This window comes from Xiphophorus couchianus, chromosome 1 (assembly GCF_001444195.1).
Source record: "Xiphophorus couchianus chromosome 1, X_couchianus-1.0, whole genome shotgun sequence".
Taxonomy (NCBI): domain Eukaryota; kingdom Metazoa; phylum Chordata; class Actinopteri; order Cyprinodontiformes; family Poeciliidae; genus Xiphophorus; species Xiphophorus couchianus.
Window position 1 is genome coordinate 16,249,116 of NC_040228.1, and position 19,663 is coordinate 16,268,778.

Below are 19,663 nucleotides of genomic sequence, written 5' to 3' on the forward strand. Positions count from 1 at the left end.
ACAAAAAACTCAGTCAGGCTGGAAAAAAACTATGATCAATACCACTTTAAAAGATAAACAGAAAGCCCAGTAGCTTGGAGTCAAATTTGGAAAACCATAAGACTTTGTTTAAAATGGTTGCATATTACTGCCGTTCATAATATTAGTACTTCTTTCACATTTTATGTGACTGCAGTAAAACTTTACAAATATATAGTTGCTCTTTGTTTAGTCTCATCAAGACTGATTCACTTTACTCGCCATCATTTGCCCATTATTTGATATATGTAATTGGACAAAAATGAAACCAACCAGCAACAAACTAATTCACCATATATTTTATATGAACATCTGTTTAGATGGAGCGTTATACAAAATGTTACACAAGCAAGCTCAAGAGCAGAAAAGTGAAATCTGTGGATGTCGTGGTTGATGTGTGACCCATAAATGCCTCAGTTTTCTTTGTCTTCTTCTCAGCAGCAGGTTTTTCTAATTACACACACACACACACACACAAAAAAAAAAAAGACTAAAACTCGTTGTATAATCACAGTAATGCAAGTGCTCTTCTCTCTCCTTGCATAAGCCAATGTAGTGCAGTCTCATCAACAGATGAGGAATGAAACAACACTTTACAATTTAAATAATCCATTATAAACAGTTTTTGTTTTCATTTTCCTCCTTTTGTCTGTCCTTTTACACAGTGTCACTCTATGCTCCAGTGATGCATTTGTCCATTATTTTAAAATTCCTCTGATGTCCATCTCCTTTTCCTCTTGCAGTCCTCTTCCTGGACGCTTGTCCGGCAACGCATTGCCATGTTTAGACATCTTGAATTGCACTTTCCAAGGTACTGTCCACAGTCCAACCAAGTATGCTTTTTGTTTTGTTTTTATCCCAAAAGATAATCCTTGCACCCCCCAAACCCCTTATACCCCCTGAAAAAAACAAAATAAAAAAACCAAACATAAACAAAGCAAAGTTATATGAGTATATGATATGATGCCATTAATAATACTGGATATTTTTTGAGGCTCAAGTAACATCTGTCTTTTAAGAATCATGAAGGCAGCAGACCATTTGAAAAGTAGCAGTATCACGCACCAGAAGCAGGTCGTCTGGGCTGAATCTCTGTTTGAAGCCAAGTTATCACTGACATCTGATCCCAGCAGGTTTAATCACAGAGACATTCACAAATAGTAGGAGCTAATATGTGTTGACTCATTACGATGGATAATGGAGTCTTAGTGCTTTCACAAACAAATAAAAAAATAAAATAAAACAAAAAAAGAAAAAGAAGCCATGCAATGATGAGACAAGGTCGGGGCGGAGATGCATAGCACTTTTGGACAGACATTTCCAGAATGCCACTTTCTACATGATGTCCTGCAGAGGGGTATCGGGTGGGGCTGCGTTTGATGGGAACAAAGGAGCAGCGCGACCTCAGGTCTTGTCCAACCACTCTGCTCGCTTAGGGGCCTTGCACGTGTGTATGTCCACAGCCTCCTCGCAGTCCTTGCACTCCACCGCGCAGCACCATTTGAACTTGCACTCACACTTTGTGATTTGCATGACTCGGGTGGTGTCGTAGCCTCTCCCGCAGCACATGACCTCACAGCCGTCCGTGCCCCGCGATGTCTTGTTGCAGACCCGCCCAGCGGTGCCCAGAGAACCTGCGCAGAGAATTTGAGAGTTTACTTATTTGTTTTCCTAAAAGATCCCGAGATACTTAAACTCCTCCACTTGGGGGTCATGACCGAAAGAACGAGATCGCGGATACAAGCGGCCGAAATGGGTTTTCTCCGTAGGGTGGCTGGGCTCTCCCTTAGAGATAGGGTGAGAAGCTCAGTCATCCGGGAGGGACTCAGAGTAGAGCCGCTGCTCCTTCACATCGAGAGGAGCCAGTTGAGGTGGCTTGGGCATCTGGTCAGGATGCCTCCTGGACGCCTCCCTGGTGAGGTGTTCCGGGCACGTCCCACCGGGAGGAGGCCCCGGGGAAGACCCAGGACACGCTGGAGAGACTATGTCTCTCGGCTGGCCTGGGAACGCCTCGGGATTCCCCCGGAAGAGCTGGAAGAAGTGGCCGGGGAGAGGGAAGTCTGGGCCTCCCTTCTGAAGCTGCTACCCCCGCGACCCGACCTCGGATAAGCGGAAGAAGATGGATGGATGGATGGATGGTTTTCCTAAAAAAGCTGATGTTTACAGTAGCATGAGCAGTGACAAAAGAAACTACAGTGATTACAGTTAAAGAAATAAAGACAAACTGTATAGTGCCTTGCAAAAATGTCACAAAATTTCACATTTTGTCACAAACGTCAATGAATTTTATCAGGAGCTTGTGTGCATGGTCGAACCAAAGCAGTGCATAATTGTGAAGCATTCCTTCTACAAATAAAAAAACTGAAAAGTGTGGCATAATTACGTATGTAGCTTCCCGATTCAATACGTTGTAGAACCACCTTTTCTCGGAGTAACAGCTGCAAGTCTGTATGTCTCTAAAACTCAAGATATGGCTGCATTTGACTATATTTAGATGTATCCTAGTAAAGCTTTTGCCAGGCATTGCAATTTTATTAAATATTTGTCAGGACACACCAAAGTTTTACTGCTATTTCTCAATCACTGACACGTATTACTAAAAGAATAAAATCCCTCTGCAATTCCCAGATCTGCTACTCGTTTATCTTTTTGATCCTTAGCCACTAAATATTGCATTCTCCTTTTTCGTCTGACCTGACAGAATTTAAGAATCACCCTTTTAAGAGTCACGTGAATAAAAATGTAAAGTATTACCTATTTGCAATGCTCAATACAGACCAAGCAGTTTATTGACGCTTCCATACAAAGAGTAAAGGATCTCAATCAGATTTAAACAGCTTATCTTAGGCTAGAATAAGATATATACCACAAATTAAAAAAAAAAAATGGTGCTAACTGAGAGCAGTTAAAAGCAGTAGAACAGTGCAGCTGAAACTTTTACCATTTCTGGTAAAGTGAGTGAATCTGACGGAGTTTAGGTGCTTTGAGTTTCAGTAGGTGCGGTTATGATGCCAAATCAATTTAAAACGCTCGTCAGCGGTGATGAATGCCTCGTAGCGCTTAGCAGCCGGGCTACCACTCAGTGCAGCGGCACATTGTCCATGTCTTATGTGAATGTCATCCCCACAGAGATTAGCGTTCATGTTTGGTGTGAGAAGCTCCCTGTTTGAACTGCTACCTATCACAACAAGCGGCCTGTACAACAACAGACCCACACACACAACTATGCGGTGTTGGTAGAGCGGCCTGCAGTTACACTGCCTTTCCCAAGCCACTGCTCCCTTTGAAGCACCTCTGTGTGTGTGTGTGAGGGTTAAATGGACAGTGGAGCGTGACAGACAGACAGGCTCTCACACTCGGAGGCCCACTCTGCCCTCAAGCTACGCTTAGCTCAGACAGACAGAGAGGGAGAAAGACTGTGACAGACACAGAGAAGTGACTTTTTTTTCTTTTTTTCTTTTTAATTAGCTGCTTGTGTCCCTAGGCTGTGGATTCCACTGAGAAGGTGAGAATGACAGGGGAGGGTGGATGAAGGGACAGAAAGACAGGGAGACAAAATAAGAGAGTGCATGGAAAAGCTTGAAAAAGCTTCAACATAACGTCATCAAATACTGTCCAACGGTTCTTCATCCATCACCCAGTCAGTTTGAAACAGTCACATACTGTATGATCAGGTTCATTGTTTAAAGAGAAATCAAGACATCTCCTGACCACAAGGTTGTGTGTGTGTGTGCGTGTCGGCGTGGGTGTGTGTGTGTGTGTGAGAGAGAGAATTGACAGACTGACAGAGGTCAGGTGGTCACAGAACAACCATGTCCTCAGGGTACAAAGATATTAGCTTCCACCAACATCACAGGGGAGGCCTGCTGTGTTATCTGACTACTATTACACACACACACACACACACACACACACGCCCGTGTACCCCTGCCCACATGCACCCACACCCGCACACTGACATTTATGACCACAAAACACACTAGTCATGCATGAGCATACACAAAACACATAAATAGCACCTCTAAAACCTAAGAGTCTGGGCAATCCATCAACATCCATGAGAAACAACCCCTCTGTCTTTTACCCCCTCCTCGCTCCTGCAGTCTTACCTGCTGCTTTGTCTTGGAGGCAATAATCCGGAGAGTTCTCAAAGTACACCAGATCATTCTTGGTGGCCTTCCTGAAGGCTTTGTTGGCCACAGTGAAGCCTGTCCCGTCCTGATTCATGATCACCTCAACCGCCCCGTTGTACTTCCTCCGCAGGTAGTCCCCCGTCTTCCTGAAGTCTGATAGGGCCATCCAGCAGGTCCGCAGCGTGCAGGAGCCGCTCACGCCATGACATTTACACTCCATGTTCATGAAGCGCTTCACCGCCTGCGCGAAGACGTTTGGTATTTGATTAATATTGTTTCAATCACTATTACATTTGACTTAATGTCTTGCAAAATGTTTAAGGCCATCTACTATTATTATTTTCCCTTTCATTGCTAACTTTCATCTGTCTTCTATGTTGTAAAAAATATATAAAATTTAATCATCTGCATTGATTTTGAGCAGAGCTTTAAGATTGCGTATAACGCCAACTACAGCATGTAGAATTAAATTTCACTGTAGATGCTTGTCCTCGAAATAAAAGCTTGGTACCAGGCATATAAATAATGTAGCAATCTAGAAAATTAAGAAGCATTTAAGAAAGGATTTTTAATAACCAAATAAATCAAATTAATGGGTCATTACCAGGCCTCTGCAGAGCTAAAATTTGCTGATGAGCCATTTGATTCAGTTCTGTTGGAGAGAGGAGAGAGCTACAAGGTGTATTTTGGCAGAGCTCAAAGGCTGGACTAGGACGCCCTTGATTTAGACTCACCTGTGTATGTAAAACAATAAACAGGTAAAAATAAGCACTAGTCTTCAGCTGACCATATTTTCTTTTATGAATCTGAGTTCAACAGCACCGGTGTTTGTAACATTTCTGGTGTAATTCATATAAATATTAATCAAGATGAACAAATCTTCTACGTTAAATGAAAGTAAAGACTAATGATTTAAAACCAATGATTGAGATACCATTTTAGGAAAACATCCCCGACTGCTCGAAGTTCAAGAAAGACAAATAAATAAAATTTAAAAAAAAGCATCTCATGTGTACCAAACAAAAAACATATCAATGCTGAAGCTAAAGAAGCTTCATGTTTTGTTTATTTCTGATTTAATTTGGGTACAACGTTGCAAAAGATTTTCCAAAAAGAAAACAATGTTTAAACACTTAAGAAATCCAGTCTCTTGCCCATATTTATTTTCAAAATTTTCAATAAATACAAAAAAAATGTACATGAGCCAAAAGTGCCCAAAGTAAGTAGCAGTTATCAACATTTTACTTATTTAGTATTGAGTCATTTATTTAAACCATCAAAATCACATGATTTTTATATGGAAATCATCCACTCACTGTTCTGCCACAGCGGTTGTTGTGGAGGTTCATGAGTGCCCGACCATCCCGGATGGGTCGCTCTTTGGCATCAATGAAGGTTTTGGCAAATTTGATCCCATAGTTGACGTTATCGCTGCATCCACCCCAGTCAAAGTCTCCTTTTCCGTCGTTAGCTCGCCCCCGCCGGAGGGGGTCGCAGTTACACAGCTTCAGCTCCCCCTGGCTGCAGGCACGGGTCAGCGCATACACGACTCCCGCTGAGGAGATGGCGTAGACGAAAGCTGCTTCACGACTGCCTGAGAGGGAAGGATATAAATATAGAAGTTTCTGAGTACAGGTGACACAGTCACTCACTCACAGCATGCAATAAGTCCTTAACGAACCAAAAAAACAGCATCGTGGCACATGCTACACTTCCAGAGATGCACATACTGCCATGACAAGACCTGGTTGTGAGCCATGAGGACATGAAGGTGCAGCTGATGGAGTAAATCAGCCCCGATGTGGAGTAAAGAGCAGCTCTGTTTAAATATTATCATGGAAATAATCCTCGCTGTGGGGCTCTCCCCTGCTCACATAAATTGTTTAAATACAGACACAGTGATACCCCATTTATCAGCACCAGGATGATGTCATGAGAACATTATCTACCATTGCTCTGCTCATCTGTTCTTTGCCGGTTCCCCAGGACATTGCTCACGCCAAATACAAAAAGAAATTTTTATGATGTGATCGGTCACGGTTGCTCTTTGCAATGTCTCTGTGAGCAAAGTGGCCTAAAACGTAGCAAAGGGATCAAAGTTAACCTTTACTTTCTTAAACGGAAACACAATAAAAATGCATTTAAAGCTGGTTTCTGAGATGACAGAAAAACTCCAGTCCCTAAATAAGGTCACAAATCTTTCTCTGTTAACTCACCAGGTTAAATCGTTTAAGAAAAGTTAGTCCATTTACTTTATCGCGTACATAGGAGCAAATAAACATGACATTTCATTTTGAAATTTTTTGTTTGCCCAATGACATTACTTTGGAACGTGATAAAACTATCTGAATTTTCAGCTGTTTGTTTTAAAATCACATTGAATTTTCATGCGAACACATCCTGACACGCTGTCATCACAGAGCTTTTCCTCTTGTCCCGCTTGGAAGCTATTCATGTGCAGTGAAGAGAAATCAACACCTAATATTTACACAGGAATTTATGAATGATGAATTCTTTTTTTATTCAAGCAACCCATTTCCTTAGCACTGCTCTCAGGGGTTCATGTAATTTTATCATATACAGACGTGTAATAAATAGATTTGTATGTCACTTCCAAAACACATTCAGCTCCCGAGGGTTTAAACCTTCATTTTAACGTTGTTGACTTGCAATGTATCTCAGCTGAATTTTTGTCCTATCTGTCATCTTCTTATCTAAAATCTCCAGTTCAAGTAAGATAAGACTTTGATTTTTTTGGGCTTCATGAGCCTATATTCTAACCTATACAGCTGTTTACACTGGCTGTGTGCCAAAAATATATTTTGTATCTTTGAATATCTGACCAAGAGTGCAATTTGTTGATGTGTGTGTGTGTCCTTCACTTCACTTGGTGTTTTTTTGTCTTTTAAATTGATGGATATATTATGTATTTATGTGAGTATTTGTTAACATTTTTATGGAAAAAGGAAAGAGCACACAAGCATTAAACCAACATTGTTGCGTAGTCTGCAGTGAGCAAACTGCTTGTACTGTATATTCGCCAAAGTGTCCCGTTTACTCTTGGAGGTGAGGAGTTGGGGGCAGAGGATGCAGACGGGATGCATGTGGGAGAGCAGTGACGAGGGCATCGCTGGTCATCTTTCAAAACTGCGCTGTTTGCCTGACAGTGAGAATATCTCTCTAAATATTTACATCTACATTACTGTTTATTCCTCTCACCCCTTCGTTCCCCCTGCCGCACACACGCAGCCGTACAGGCAGGGTGAGTGTCTTCATATCTTTCATTTTCCGCCGTGCTCTGACGGCCCCCACACATGCTTGAGATGGTTGGCCCAGACCCAATAACAATCTGTAGGAAGTCACTGACGTCAAAATCTAGATATAAGGACACTGACACATTCTCTTTTTTTTTCTTCCGACTGAATCTAACATCTTAAAGAGCTGCAAAGGAGCTTGTTGGAAAACAAATCGTTGTGAGAAATACTATGCACTGTGGGTCTGCAACCCGTATTCTTTTGTAACTCCAAATGATGCTGCCTCTGTTCAGAATCTCATGCATGGATGGTCCATGTCCTGATATAACAAAGAATAATAGATTATCTATTCAGAGTCTATTCACGCCTTTGACAAGTTCATGCCTTACTACTTTCATTTTGTATTTGTAAATAAATTATTTTGGACCCACGTAGAGGATGACATTTTTTTTATGAGTAACTGTATTACGGAATTATGAAGATAAATAGTTATGAACATTGAAGTGGAAAGTTACAATAAGGTCACATCTGCTAGTTATATTGCTATATGTTTATTCTAAGTTCCTGTATAGTCCCACTAAAATAAAGCTATTTGGGTTACATGTACAAGGTTGGGAAATGTTTTCTACAGCTGCATCAGAACCAGACTGTCTCTCCCCTTGTTTTGGATCCTTTATCCTTGGTATGAAACTCATGTGTTGTCTCTGCCTGGCAGAGCTTAGAGCTTTTCACCCAGAATTTCTTCATTATTGATTGTCCTACAAGCTCTCTGTATTGTCCACAACATATGAATAAACCTGATTGAATGATTTCACCTGACAGTGCTTGGTAATATTTTCTTTCCCAAACAATATACAGGAATCTAAAACATATTTCAATTTAACGGTATGTTTTTTTCTAAAGGCTTTCTGTTAGCCATTTTTCATTGATCGTGGTTTTGATCCTATTTGGGCCAACTTACTTGCTTAAAACATTACAAACTGTGTCCCTTACAGAAATAAAAATAACTGACTGACCTCCTGTTGGTTGATAATATGCATTGGAGTCCCATGACCACATTTTTCTACCCTAAGCAATAGTAGAGCTACAGAAAGTGACTGTAAGGCATTGGTTGTTAGTGGAATGACAGAAACTACAGAAATACAAAATGATGTGAAGGGAAGAGAAAAAAAAATCAACCTATCAACCTAATCCTTCATCCTTATTTTTTTTTATTTTTATTTTTTTTACATTCATCATTTTAGTTACATTCAAGTTTTATATTAACCAGATAGAATCTGCCTGGTCCTGCTATTGTGAGACTATATATGTGTGATGTGCACTTAAAACGACAATTTTTCCGCACATGTACAAATGGATGATTTTAAAAAACACATCAGCTTCTTGATAAGTTGTGGTGTATCATTTGGAAACAATATGGTTGCATAATTCAACTCTTTGTTGCCCAATCTTGAGACCCTCCTGCTCAGTTTTGCTCAAAATCCATTCTGACAGAAGTTTAACTGTATTTAACCAATAAACCATGCAGCCAATCACATGCAAGGGCAAACTGAGATCGTACCGTTATGTAAAAGAAAGAAAGTAGGCGGTCAATCGTCAGCAAGTGTGGTGGTACAGACCACTCAAATTCCTGATTTGATTGACCTGCACCACCACATATTTAGATTCACTTAGGAAAAAATGTGAAGCAATAATGTCAAGAGTTCAGCATTAATTTATTTGATTTGTTTCCCTGATTGTGTTCAGGTGTTCATATAAAGGTTTGATTCAAACATCACTGCAGCATTTCTGTTTTTTAGCAAAAAAAAAAAAGGTACATAACAATTAAGGTTTTATAAAGTCATTGCATAGAAAATGCTTAGCACCACACAAACAATTCATATTTGCTAAATTAGGTTTGAACAGAAGCCTTTAAATGATAATAAAACGAAGTGGAGAAGTGCAATTTGGCTCTTCTAATGGAATGAGACGCCAAAAGCACTGAACCTTTAGTAAGAAATCTTTCTCTTTCCTCTATTTTAAGTTGACAGTGACTAACAAGTGCACCACTGCTATCTTGTGGGTGGGAGTGTAAAACCACCGGCCTGTGAGCTAAATTCCATGGTGAAACTGATCATCAAAATTAAAATTTACTTCAGCTAAAATACTGATTCCCAAGCACAATAAAACAGAACCAAACCTAGATCTGAAAATCTGAACTCTCTCATCAAGTCACCTCTACAATCTGAACATATTCATGGCAATGAAACGCAGCTCAATGAATGTAACAGTGCCAAAGTACATTGGATCAATCCGTCCGTCCGTCCGTCCATCCATCCATCCATCCATCCATCTGCTGTAGCCACTTAGTTCTTAAAGGGCTACATGGGGATCACACTTGTAAAGCTCACCAAGCAAAACTATTGTAGCCAGTTAACTTTGCATGTTTGTGGAGTGTGAGGGGGAAGAAAACAAAACAAAGTGTGCACTGGAAAAATATTCTAACACCGAGCACAAAGGAATGAGCTGGGATTCGAATTTATTGCCTTCTTGCTGTATGTGAACTGTGCTTAACAACTGGGCCACCATGCAGACTTAGCATAGCCTGCATAACGCAAAAGAATGCAGAAAAAGGGTGAACACATAAGTTCAAAGAAAGACCTGCTTGGTGAAACTGCTTCAGGTTCACCAAGCAGTTTTTTTTTACACTTACTCCGGAGCAAGACACGTCCAAAGACGGTGTGATCACGGTCCAGTGTGCTGCAGTTCCACCGATGGTGTCTGAACTGGTGTTGGCACTCTCTGATCCACTCCTTGGTGCCCTCGCCGATGGCCTGCATGATGTCTGGGTGGCGCTGGCAGAGCTGCCGCTGTTTGTTCACAAGGCCGGGGATGTTGTCACAGATTACACGAGCTCCCAGCGCCCCGATGTACCTGAGAGTGCCAGAAATAATAAAGTTTGGAGATGTTGTATGAAGCGATCAGTAATCTTCCATGTCATTTCTAATATCACTATGAAATGGTTAGGACACAACAATTGGTGGCATCCTGCAATTGACTGCTTCATGTAGTTTTGACTTGAATGTGTGTTCTCAAGAGGACGCAAAGAGGAGAGTGGCATGAAGAAAAGCTACCGAAACAAGCCCCCTGTGAGTCAGAGTTCACTACACTTAACAGTTTTAAGGTTTGCGAGTAGAAGGGGAGTGGAAACCATTTACTCCACTCTCCAAATAAATAAGCACTTAACCTCTCTGCACAAGACCTGTGAGTGTATGTGTGTTTAAACATTTCCCAGTCGAAATCATGTTGTCACAAATCAGAGCTCTAAGTCTGCAGAGTCCAATAACCCTGTCAAACTTTATTCACTTTATTCTCTTCTGTCTTTTGCTTAATTGCTTTTACCTAACCAGAAGGGTCTTCAAATGTCCAAATAAAGCAGACTTTACAGTATCTTCCCAAGACACCTTGTTGAGGTTGCCCAAAGTGAACTTTCTGGGCAAGTGAACTCTTTTTATGTCTATACATGAGACGTCTTCCAGACTTATGGCTGTAGGGGGGGGGGTTGACGGATCAGACAAGGAAGGCCAGGGAGCTTGTAGCTTTATCGCCCTCTTGTTTAAGGCTGAGAAGAAGGTAGTCTCTAGAGACTCACTACTCCCCTGAGTGGGATTAGATAGGAAGGAGAAGAGCTGTATACCCATCAAAGGAAATGCTGTAGCAGCAATTCACACCTAATTTTTTTCAGTGTAACTCTCTAAGAGAAAGGAGGGTTTGTGGACAGTAAATCATTACCCAAAGGTAAAAAATAACATGGTGTTAAAACTTCCGAGTATACCAGGGCACTGGGAAAACACAAGGTGAAAAACTTTGCTGATGGCTAAAGTCTACTTGTTTTCTACTTGCCTGGGCCCTTAAGGTGCAAATCTGTTGTAAAACTCAAAAATCCAGTCTTTTATCTAGTCATTGAGTAGCAAAATATGAGCATTATGTGATGCACATGTGCCAGCAACAATCTTCAGAGTGGAAGATGTCCACACAAAGGAAGAAAGAGAGTTGCTAAAATACCCTGAGACATAAGAAATTGCTTAAAAAGAAACAGTAGTGTATTCAGAGGCTTTATGGCTGTTCATTCAGGTCCCAACAGCAGAGATAGACTTCAGTGTGCGACATTGTTATCTTGCTCCAAAACCATTTTCAAAGTTTTGCAGTTTTGCTGGTTTCATGGTGGACTATAAGTTGAAAGGGGTTTTCAGATGTTTAATGCCTTACTTACATTTTGTATTCTCTTGAGCTTTCCACCTCTGTCATGTTGGCTTTGGAAAGCTAAAAGTCTTTGGAAATCGTTCAGTTAAATTAAGCATGTGCATTCTTCATGTACACTGACATCAATGTTTACTTTTGAAAATAGTTATGCAAATTGCAAATATAAACTAATGCTAAAGGCAACTTAAAATGTAAACCCTAAATGTTCTCTGTTACAGACCACATTTTACAGTGACTGTTCTTTCAAACAAAGCATGTCACATCACCTCTGCTCCCAATACAAATAACTGTTGAGTGCTCCTAGCAGGAAACATAGGAAGAAATATTTTGAGTGCAATTATTGTTCTTCAAGAAAAATCCCAATGGGCTAAAATTGGTAGCTATACAAAACTCAGAAATCAGCTACTAAGCTATGATTGCTGGATCTTGAGAAAAAATCAGAGTTGCAATGGCTGGGTTCTATTGTGCAACAGAGTTTTCACCACCACCAAAACCTTCGACTTTATTTTTCTACAGTTAAAAATCCTGATGCCAAACAAAGTGTCAGAATAACGGAGCGTTGCCCCTCCCTCTCCGGGAGCTGTGCACTGCTTGTAAGGTGTTTGAAATAAGTCTGTTGTAAATTTGGAAATATGTAGTGAAAAAAGAAACAGATATTCAAGGAAATGAAAACAAAAGACCACCACTCATCACACATGCTAATTTAATACTGTCTTGAAACTACAATTGGTAATCCATGAATTGCATTTCTGTAAAGTGTCTGACTGCAGGTCAGCTAGAGGACAATAGCCAACCAGTTTGCTTTGCTTTTGTTGCTCTTGATCAAAACAGAGCAAGATAGCACTCAAAATATCCCACAAAAAACAATTTTATAAGTAAGTGTAGTTTTCTGTTTAAACATATATCATTGCGACTATATAATATATCTATGTTTTATCTTTTTAATACATTAGACACCTTGAAGTTGTTATAGTCTTACTCAAGTTTATCAGAGTCTGAGATAATACCAGCCAATGCAGTTCTGATACACTGTTGATAATTATTTAACTGGAAACATTAACATTCTGAATGAAGAAAATAGAAGAACTGCACTCAATCTCTCTATTTATATGACAAAAAAAAAAATCAGTTATATAAAATATTATTTATTTTTAACTGATGTTATGTTTTTTTAGATGGCAGAAAATACGATTTTCTGCAGGATCCTCTAATCCCCCCCAAATAAAAAACAGGAATAACACCTGTTCCCTCCACAATATCTTCTCCCATAATCTACACAAACTATTAGACATTCCAGCATTACCAGCACAGACACCTCTACTATAAACACACACACACATACACACACACACTCCCTCTACTCTCACACACAAACGTTTTCTATTATGTAACGTCGCCCGAGCTTTAACATTGGTAAAGTCATCTACGTGTGACGCAGATACAGAGGTGGCTGCTACCTGGTGAATTAATGACCCGAGTTTGCCGCTCCAGCTGAGCAGCGCGAGCTTAGCCAACGACGCTGAGATAAATTACGCGCAAAGCAAAGAGCCGATATTATTACCGTAATCATTATTACTGCTCAGCGCGGCAGGGCCAACAAACTGACACGAAAAGAAGGCAAGCTCACCTTCGAGAAACGCTCGAATCTCATTCACAAACTCATAATTTTTTTCACACCCCGTCGTGTTTCTTGGCTCCTATTTTTGGAGACACGACATTAAGAATTAGACGAAATTATGATTTAAAAACACTAAGAGTGTTTTTTTTTGTTGCTTCCATTTACTTGTAAAATAATACTTCCAAGTGTAAAGTTTTATATCATTTCAAAAATAATAAATACATAAAAGCGCATTTATATTTTAAATTACTTGTTGAGGAACTATAGCGACCATAAAGAAACAAACAGAAAACAAACAAACAAAAAATAGAAGAATCCCTTATTGGGTATAAACATTAAACACGTGGTTATTTAAATTCATTCCAATGCAATTTATCCCTGTTAGGGGTTTGATACAGAGTATCTTTTGAAAATTAAGATAAGAACAATTGTGATATATTGATAATTATCTAATTGTCTGTCTCATTAATAAAAACAACCGGCTGTAGTGAATCGCGTGGGTGATAAGAATAGGCCAGTGTGATGGATGTGCACTCACCACCAAGAAGAGTCCACGCGAGGCGTGACGAGCAGCAACAGCAGCAGACACGCACAGTACATCCTTGAGCTGGCACCTTGGTTCTGACACGAAGAAGGCCCGGGTGAGAGTCCGGCTCCCGGAGAACCACCGCGGTGAATCCGAGCTGCACGGAGGCCGAGAATCCTCCTTAAACCCAGCATGGCTCCTGTCTTTTTTTTTTTTTTTTTTTTTGCCACCCCCACCTCCCCCTTCCTCCGGCAAAGAAGGGGAAGGATAGATAAATCCTTATTCCAGATGTGAGAGCTTGTTAAGTTTTGTTGTGAGTTATGAAGTTAAAAAAGTTGGAAGGCCTCATTATCCAGAGTGTGAGTCCCGTGTTGTGCGGCTGTCAGCAGATAGAGGAGCGCGTTTGCGGTGCCATGTGCGCACCAGACCCTCCCCTGAGAACTTCTGGCTGCCAACCCGGAGCCTTACCTGACGAAGCGGGGCGGGGGGCACAAGCGAAGCCGATTTCGCCCCTGCTCTCAATTCCCCCTTGGTCTGATCCTGCTGTTTTTGTCCTTATACCAGAAGCCGGGACAGTACGTTGAGAGTAAGGGCAGGAGTCAAAGTTTGCAGAGTTGAAGTGGCCGCTCCCCAGCCTGCTGCGGGACTCTACGCTGCGTCGGATGCTCTCCTTTATTAGCGCACGGTGGATAGAGTCCGAGTTAAGGGGGAGAGGAGGAGAGAGAGAAAAAGATGAGGGAGGGCTCGCCGCGGACAGCTCCCCTCCCTCATTGGGTGGAAGCAGAGGTTACAGGGTTTGGCGAAGATCGAGATGTTTAAAAGGAAGGAAGGAGAAAGGTGAGTTAAAGGAGTGATGACGCTGCTGATGTGACGATCTTGAGCTCATCTGGAATGTAAAATGCATCAAGGGAAATTATTAAATAACACAAAAGGTGTTGACTAACGTATAAATGCATTACATATTTAGAATACAAATGGGTTTTCTCTATACTCCTACAATATTGAAACATTTGGACTTCGACGAATTTTATCAGGGTTTTATTACATTGAATCAGATAGTGGCTCATTATTGTTAAGGGACAGAAAAAAGTGAGAGTAAAAATCCACAGCATGCATTTATTTTTGCTGTTGCGGCAGAAAGTCTTGTGTGTATCTAGCAGCTTGACACATTTAGAGACTGATAGTATGTCCAATAATGGTTCAACCTCAGCCAGGTGGGATGGAGAGATTCTGTGAATGTTCATTTTTAAATCTTCAGAGAGAAGGAGGCAGACAAGTTTCAGAAGGATTTTGGTCTGGACTAAAACATGAACATACTTGGTTCTAGATTATATAATTTTGTCCCTGACATAAAGTTTTTAACACGTTTTCATTCCATGTATTGCCACCTTCTGTCCTGAACAAAAACATCTCTAAAGCATAATGCTGCCACCACCGTGTGTCGCTACGGGGATGTTGTGCAGAGCGTAATGTGCAGTCTTAGTTTTCCTTGGTCTGAACCAAGAATGCTGTTTGTACATTAATATTATCTCCAAAACCTCTGAGGCCTTAAAAGAGCAAATGCTTGAACTGAGATAAAATTACAGACAGATGGACTTTACTAATGGGAGCTAATTTTTAGATGTATTGGTAAAAGAAATCAACGATCATGTCTCTGCAATTATATGCTATATTGTTTTGGTTTATCAGATCATAATCCAATAAAACACATAAAATTTTGTGGTTTTACGGTGATAAAATGTAACTCCCCCCCCCAAAAAAACTGAAGTTATTTCTGCAAGACATGCTTATATCATTACCTCATTTAACCAGCCATATAAAAAGAGACAAATGTAATCAAATGTGTATTCTTGTGGCTTCAGCTTCTAGCAACAAAGTAGACAGGCCACAACAATTGTGAGAACATAAAGATGGCTGAGATGCCAAGATACAGAGAGCAAGAATCACAACAAGGGTGGCAAACAACGCAAACCAACATTATGAGCAAATATCATTGATTTTAAAAGGAGTTCAGTCACTCATTGGCGCATGTTACAAAACAAATGCATATTTAAACACCCATTTCACTTGCATCCATACCCCTTGTATAGTTCTTCCAAGGTTAAAATGTGAGAAAAAAAGCTTGGAATGTAGAACCAAGAATCAAGAAAACAGTGCCAACTTGTCCATTGGATCAGCATCATGGCCTAAATATGAACCATATGTGTGAGGCAGAATGCTGAGAGTGCTCAGCCACACACACACACACACCCACACCCACACACACACACACACACACACACGCACGCCCTCACACACAGACACAAATTTCTCCTCCTACAACCATCCTTGCCCTCTGCCCAATTTTTGCTGGTCCATTTATAGCACCTTTGAACTCGCTATCATCAGATTTGGGATTATTTTTCATCCCTCAACGACATCTGAGAAATTACAATCTACTCCTATAAGTCAGAAATTATGTTCTAAAATAAACACACTCCACTGCTTTCTGACAATTTTTAGTTTTTTTTTTTTAACTAATCCTGGGTGGAGAAAGCCACAGTTGATTCAGGTGACCCCATTAATACTAATGAACAAGCTCACAAATCAGGAAAATCCCTGTCGGAATTGAAACTATTAGACTTAAGGAAAGCTGTTGCGAAGTGCTACGTCTTCAAACGCTTTTGAAAACAGCCTCAGTGTTTATGCCAAAGCTAGTGTTAAAGCTAAGCTTCTTAGAGACTTTAGTGTTTCTGCTTATAGCCCAGCCAGACAGGCTGCTCCTGCTGACAGAACAAATCTAATTTTCACCATTTTCACAGAACCCCCCCCCAAAAAACAAACAAAACAACAACAACAACAAAAAAGGAAAAAAAGGCGATATGCAGAGGGCAGCACTGGGTGGAGGTTTGTGAAAGTCAGCAAGGTGAGACAGAGGAGCTCAGGCTTCAGAGGATTTTTGCACGCTGCAGCTTGGCATGCTGTTTTCTGCTAAATCAAAAGGAATTAGGGAAGTACAAACACATCTGAGTTATGCTCTCCCTCCTGGGGCCGTAGCTGGAACTCCCGTGTCTCTTCCCTCGCCAGCGAACCTGACTCCAGCTTTCTTTCCATAAACAATAACAAAGTCAAGTGCCTCCTTGTCAGACGGATGAAAAGTTTACCTTGATGTGCTGGGTTCAATCTGACAGATGTCTTCACAGAGGAAAAGTACTGATTTGGGTTGTGCTGTTTAAACTGCGGACTGGAGAGAAACAGGGATAAAGATGAAATTTATAGTGATGAAGGATTTTAATGTTTATACTTTCGAGTTACTCAGGATTAGATCTGACAGTAGGGTTGCAGTAGGGTTGAATAAAAGACTGGACCTAAGGCATTCGGTTTAGATGGAAGAGTTGGACTAATAGCTTAGTAATGTGTCCTTTCTGTGGGGATTATACTGTGTGATGCCATGATGCCACCAGTCCAGAGATGAGCTCAGTGAGTATTCATATCCCACCAAGCGTCTGGTAGGAACGGCAGCCCCCAGTCAGGTCTGGCCGAGTTCCCACAATGATGTGACAAACGGGTTGAGGGGAGAAGGGAAGTGGTACGTTGACCTCATCCAAATTCTCCCTGTTTATTTTTACTCTGACCACATGTGTAAGAAAAAATGCCTCAAAAACACAAATTAGTTTGCTCATTATTTAATTGAACAAGCCATTTTTGCCAATTCTTTAAATTTCTGTCCTCAGATGTTTCATGAGGAAATTTTCTTTCCTCATGATGTACCGGTCCCTCCTGCAGCAAATCTTGCTCTTGACAAGACGACGCCACTCGTGAACTTCTCAATTGGATGTTTTTCTCTGGTTTCCAATCTTCCTCCCTTTTCCCGATGTCATTGTAGTTACTTTGGGAGTAAAGGTTTCTTTATCTCTGTGTGACCATTCAACGCATCGTAGGACCTAAGTCCTTTCATTGTGGGTAATGACACCGCTACCATTTTCAACCTGCATTTTCACCAGGACTTTTGCTTTTCTTCTGTGTTCATCTCTGTTACACAGTAACTGCATGCTTCTTGAATTAATGTCTTTATAACTATACACCAAAAGTTGCTCCCCTTTTAGGCCTAATGCTGGGAATTACCCTATCTGAAGCTAAAGTCACAACAAGGGTGATTTTAGAATAATTTAGGCTTTTGCCAAAATTGTTTGAAGACAAACTAATCATATTCTAGATTTTGCCTCTCATGTTGCTTCATGGCTGATATCTGCGGGGGTGGGGGGACGCCTTGAACATTTGCAAACCATTCTTGCAAAAGATCTTCCACGTAAACCTCCCATTTAGAAGAAAATAATAAAAAAAGATGAACATTTCATAGTGTTCTTGCAGTTTGCAAATAACTAAAAGAATTCTAATTGAGATAAATGAGTCTTTTTAATGTTAGAAAAGTGATTATGGGTCTTCTTTATAAAATGATTGTGAACATCTGGTTTTGACTGTGCATGCCTGCATATTGATATTTGCAATACAACACCTTATACTTCTATTAATATGAGTAAATCCCCCATTAATGGAGCCTCACGACCTCAGTTATGAACAGAATATACATCGTGATTATTTTATATATTTTAACACCGAATTAGACTTATGTTTAATTGTAATGGGACATTTATATTAGAAATAACCTCTGAGGGTAAAACAGCCAAGCCTGAAAGCATATTCCCATAATTATCAAATGAAAATCATTTGGTATTGGTGTATATGTGAAGCTAACTTAAAGCCAGATTACAACACAGACCTTAAAAATATTTAGTCCTTGGCAGGCCCCAATGTGTGCACCAGAAATCCAGAGCCTCAATAATTTATTGTCCTGTAAATTTAGATCTGCCGACAGAGGTAAAGTGCTTTGAACGAATACAGTGGTGCTGGAACTTCAGAAGCTTTTAAACTGATTGGCTGGCATATACAGTAAGTACGTGTCGTTTGAGCCTCTTGTCGATCATGTTTCACCCTGAAAAGTGCGATTTCAGAAATTTCTGCTCCGGGAACGTCCGTCTCTAAAAGAAAAATAATAATAACCTGTTCTCACATGTGCATATTCTAGATTATGTACACTCATGTTACATCACGGTTGGCCTGCACAGGGGGAATGAATGCCTTGCATACTTGCAAGCCTTTCTTACTTTATCCTTGGAATAGCCTGCCATCAATGGATTTGATAAAACTCGTGAACAGACTGTGGGTCCAAGGATGTCATCCTGACTACTCTATAACAGAAGGTTACGGCGTTGCTGGAAGATGCCGTCATGCTTTACCAGAAAAAAAAAATACATGTCCATGAATGTGCACAGGCTCTCACACACATACACACAGCGAGACTTAGAATAGAGCGAGTGATACAGACAACATCAAAGGAGCATTCAGGTCATAGTAGCTTTTTTGACACTCGAAACATCCCAGTCATCTTTGACTTAACAATAACTTATATGTTCTTGGTTTTATAATAGTGTGCAATTTAGAGAAAGCCAAATAAGTAAATATTGTAAAAAAAAAAAAAAAAAGGAATGATTGTTGAAATTTACCTCAACTGATGCTGGTCATCTTTACAGCACAGACATTGTCGCTGCTTTTTTCTGACAAGAACTGAGTAAATGCTGAGTAGTTTCCTGTTTTAATAGGGCTTTGTCTGTGTGACGAACACAGCAGGTCACATGGTGTGTGACCTATGATTACCTCTTTGGAAACTTGTGAGTAAAAAAACATTTTTTTTTACTTTAATTATTTCAAAGTAAAAAAAAAAGTATCTTGCAAGTTTTAAATGAGGTCCATGATAACACTGTATTTTATCTTTAAATGTCCCAGTGACACAAATCAGGTTGTAATCACAGCTAAGGTTAAAAAGTTGCATAAA

General features: G+C 40.3%; 1 protein-coding gene across 1 annotated transcript; it reads right to left on the bottom strand.

Moving 5' to 3' along the window:
• Positions 1–298: 298 nt before the first annotated feature.
• On the bottom strand, positions 299–19,386 carry LOC114152015 (protein Wnt-2b-A). Its single transcript, XM_028029669.1, has 7 exons — positions 19,335–19,386; positions 16,935–17,014; positions 13,804–14,677; positions 10,098–10,318; positions 5,468–5,745; positions 4,128–4,392; positions 299–1,652 (listed from the first exon to the last, which is right to left on the bottom strand). The coding sequence occupies exons 3-7, from the start codon at positions 13,983–13,985 to the stop codon at positions 1,423–1,425; spliced, it is 1,176 nt and encodes a 391-aa protein (XP_027885470.1). The 5' UTR covers positions 13,986–14,677; positions 16,935–17,014; positions 19,335–19,386; the 3' UTR covers positions 299–1,422.
• Positions 19,387–19,663: the final 277 nt, after the last annotated feature.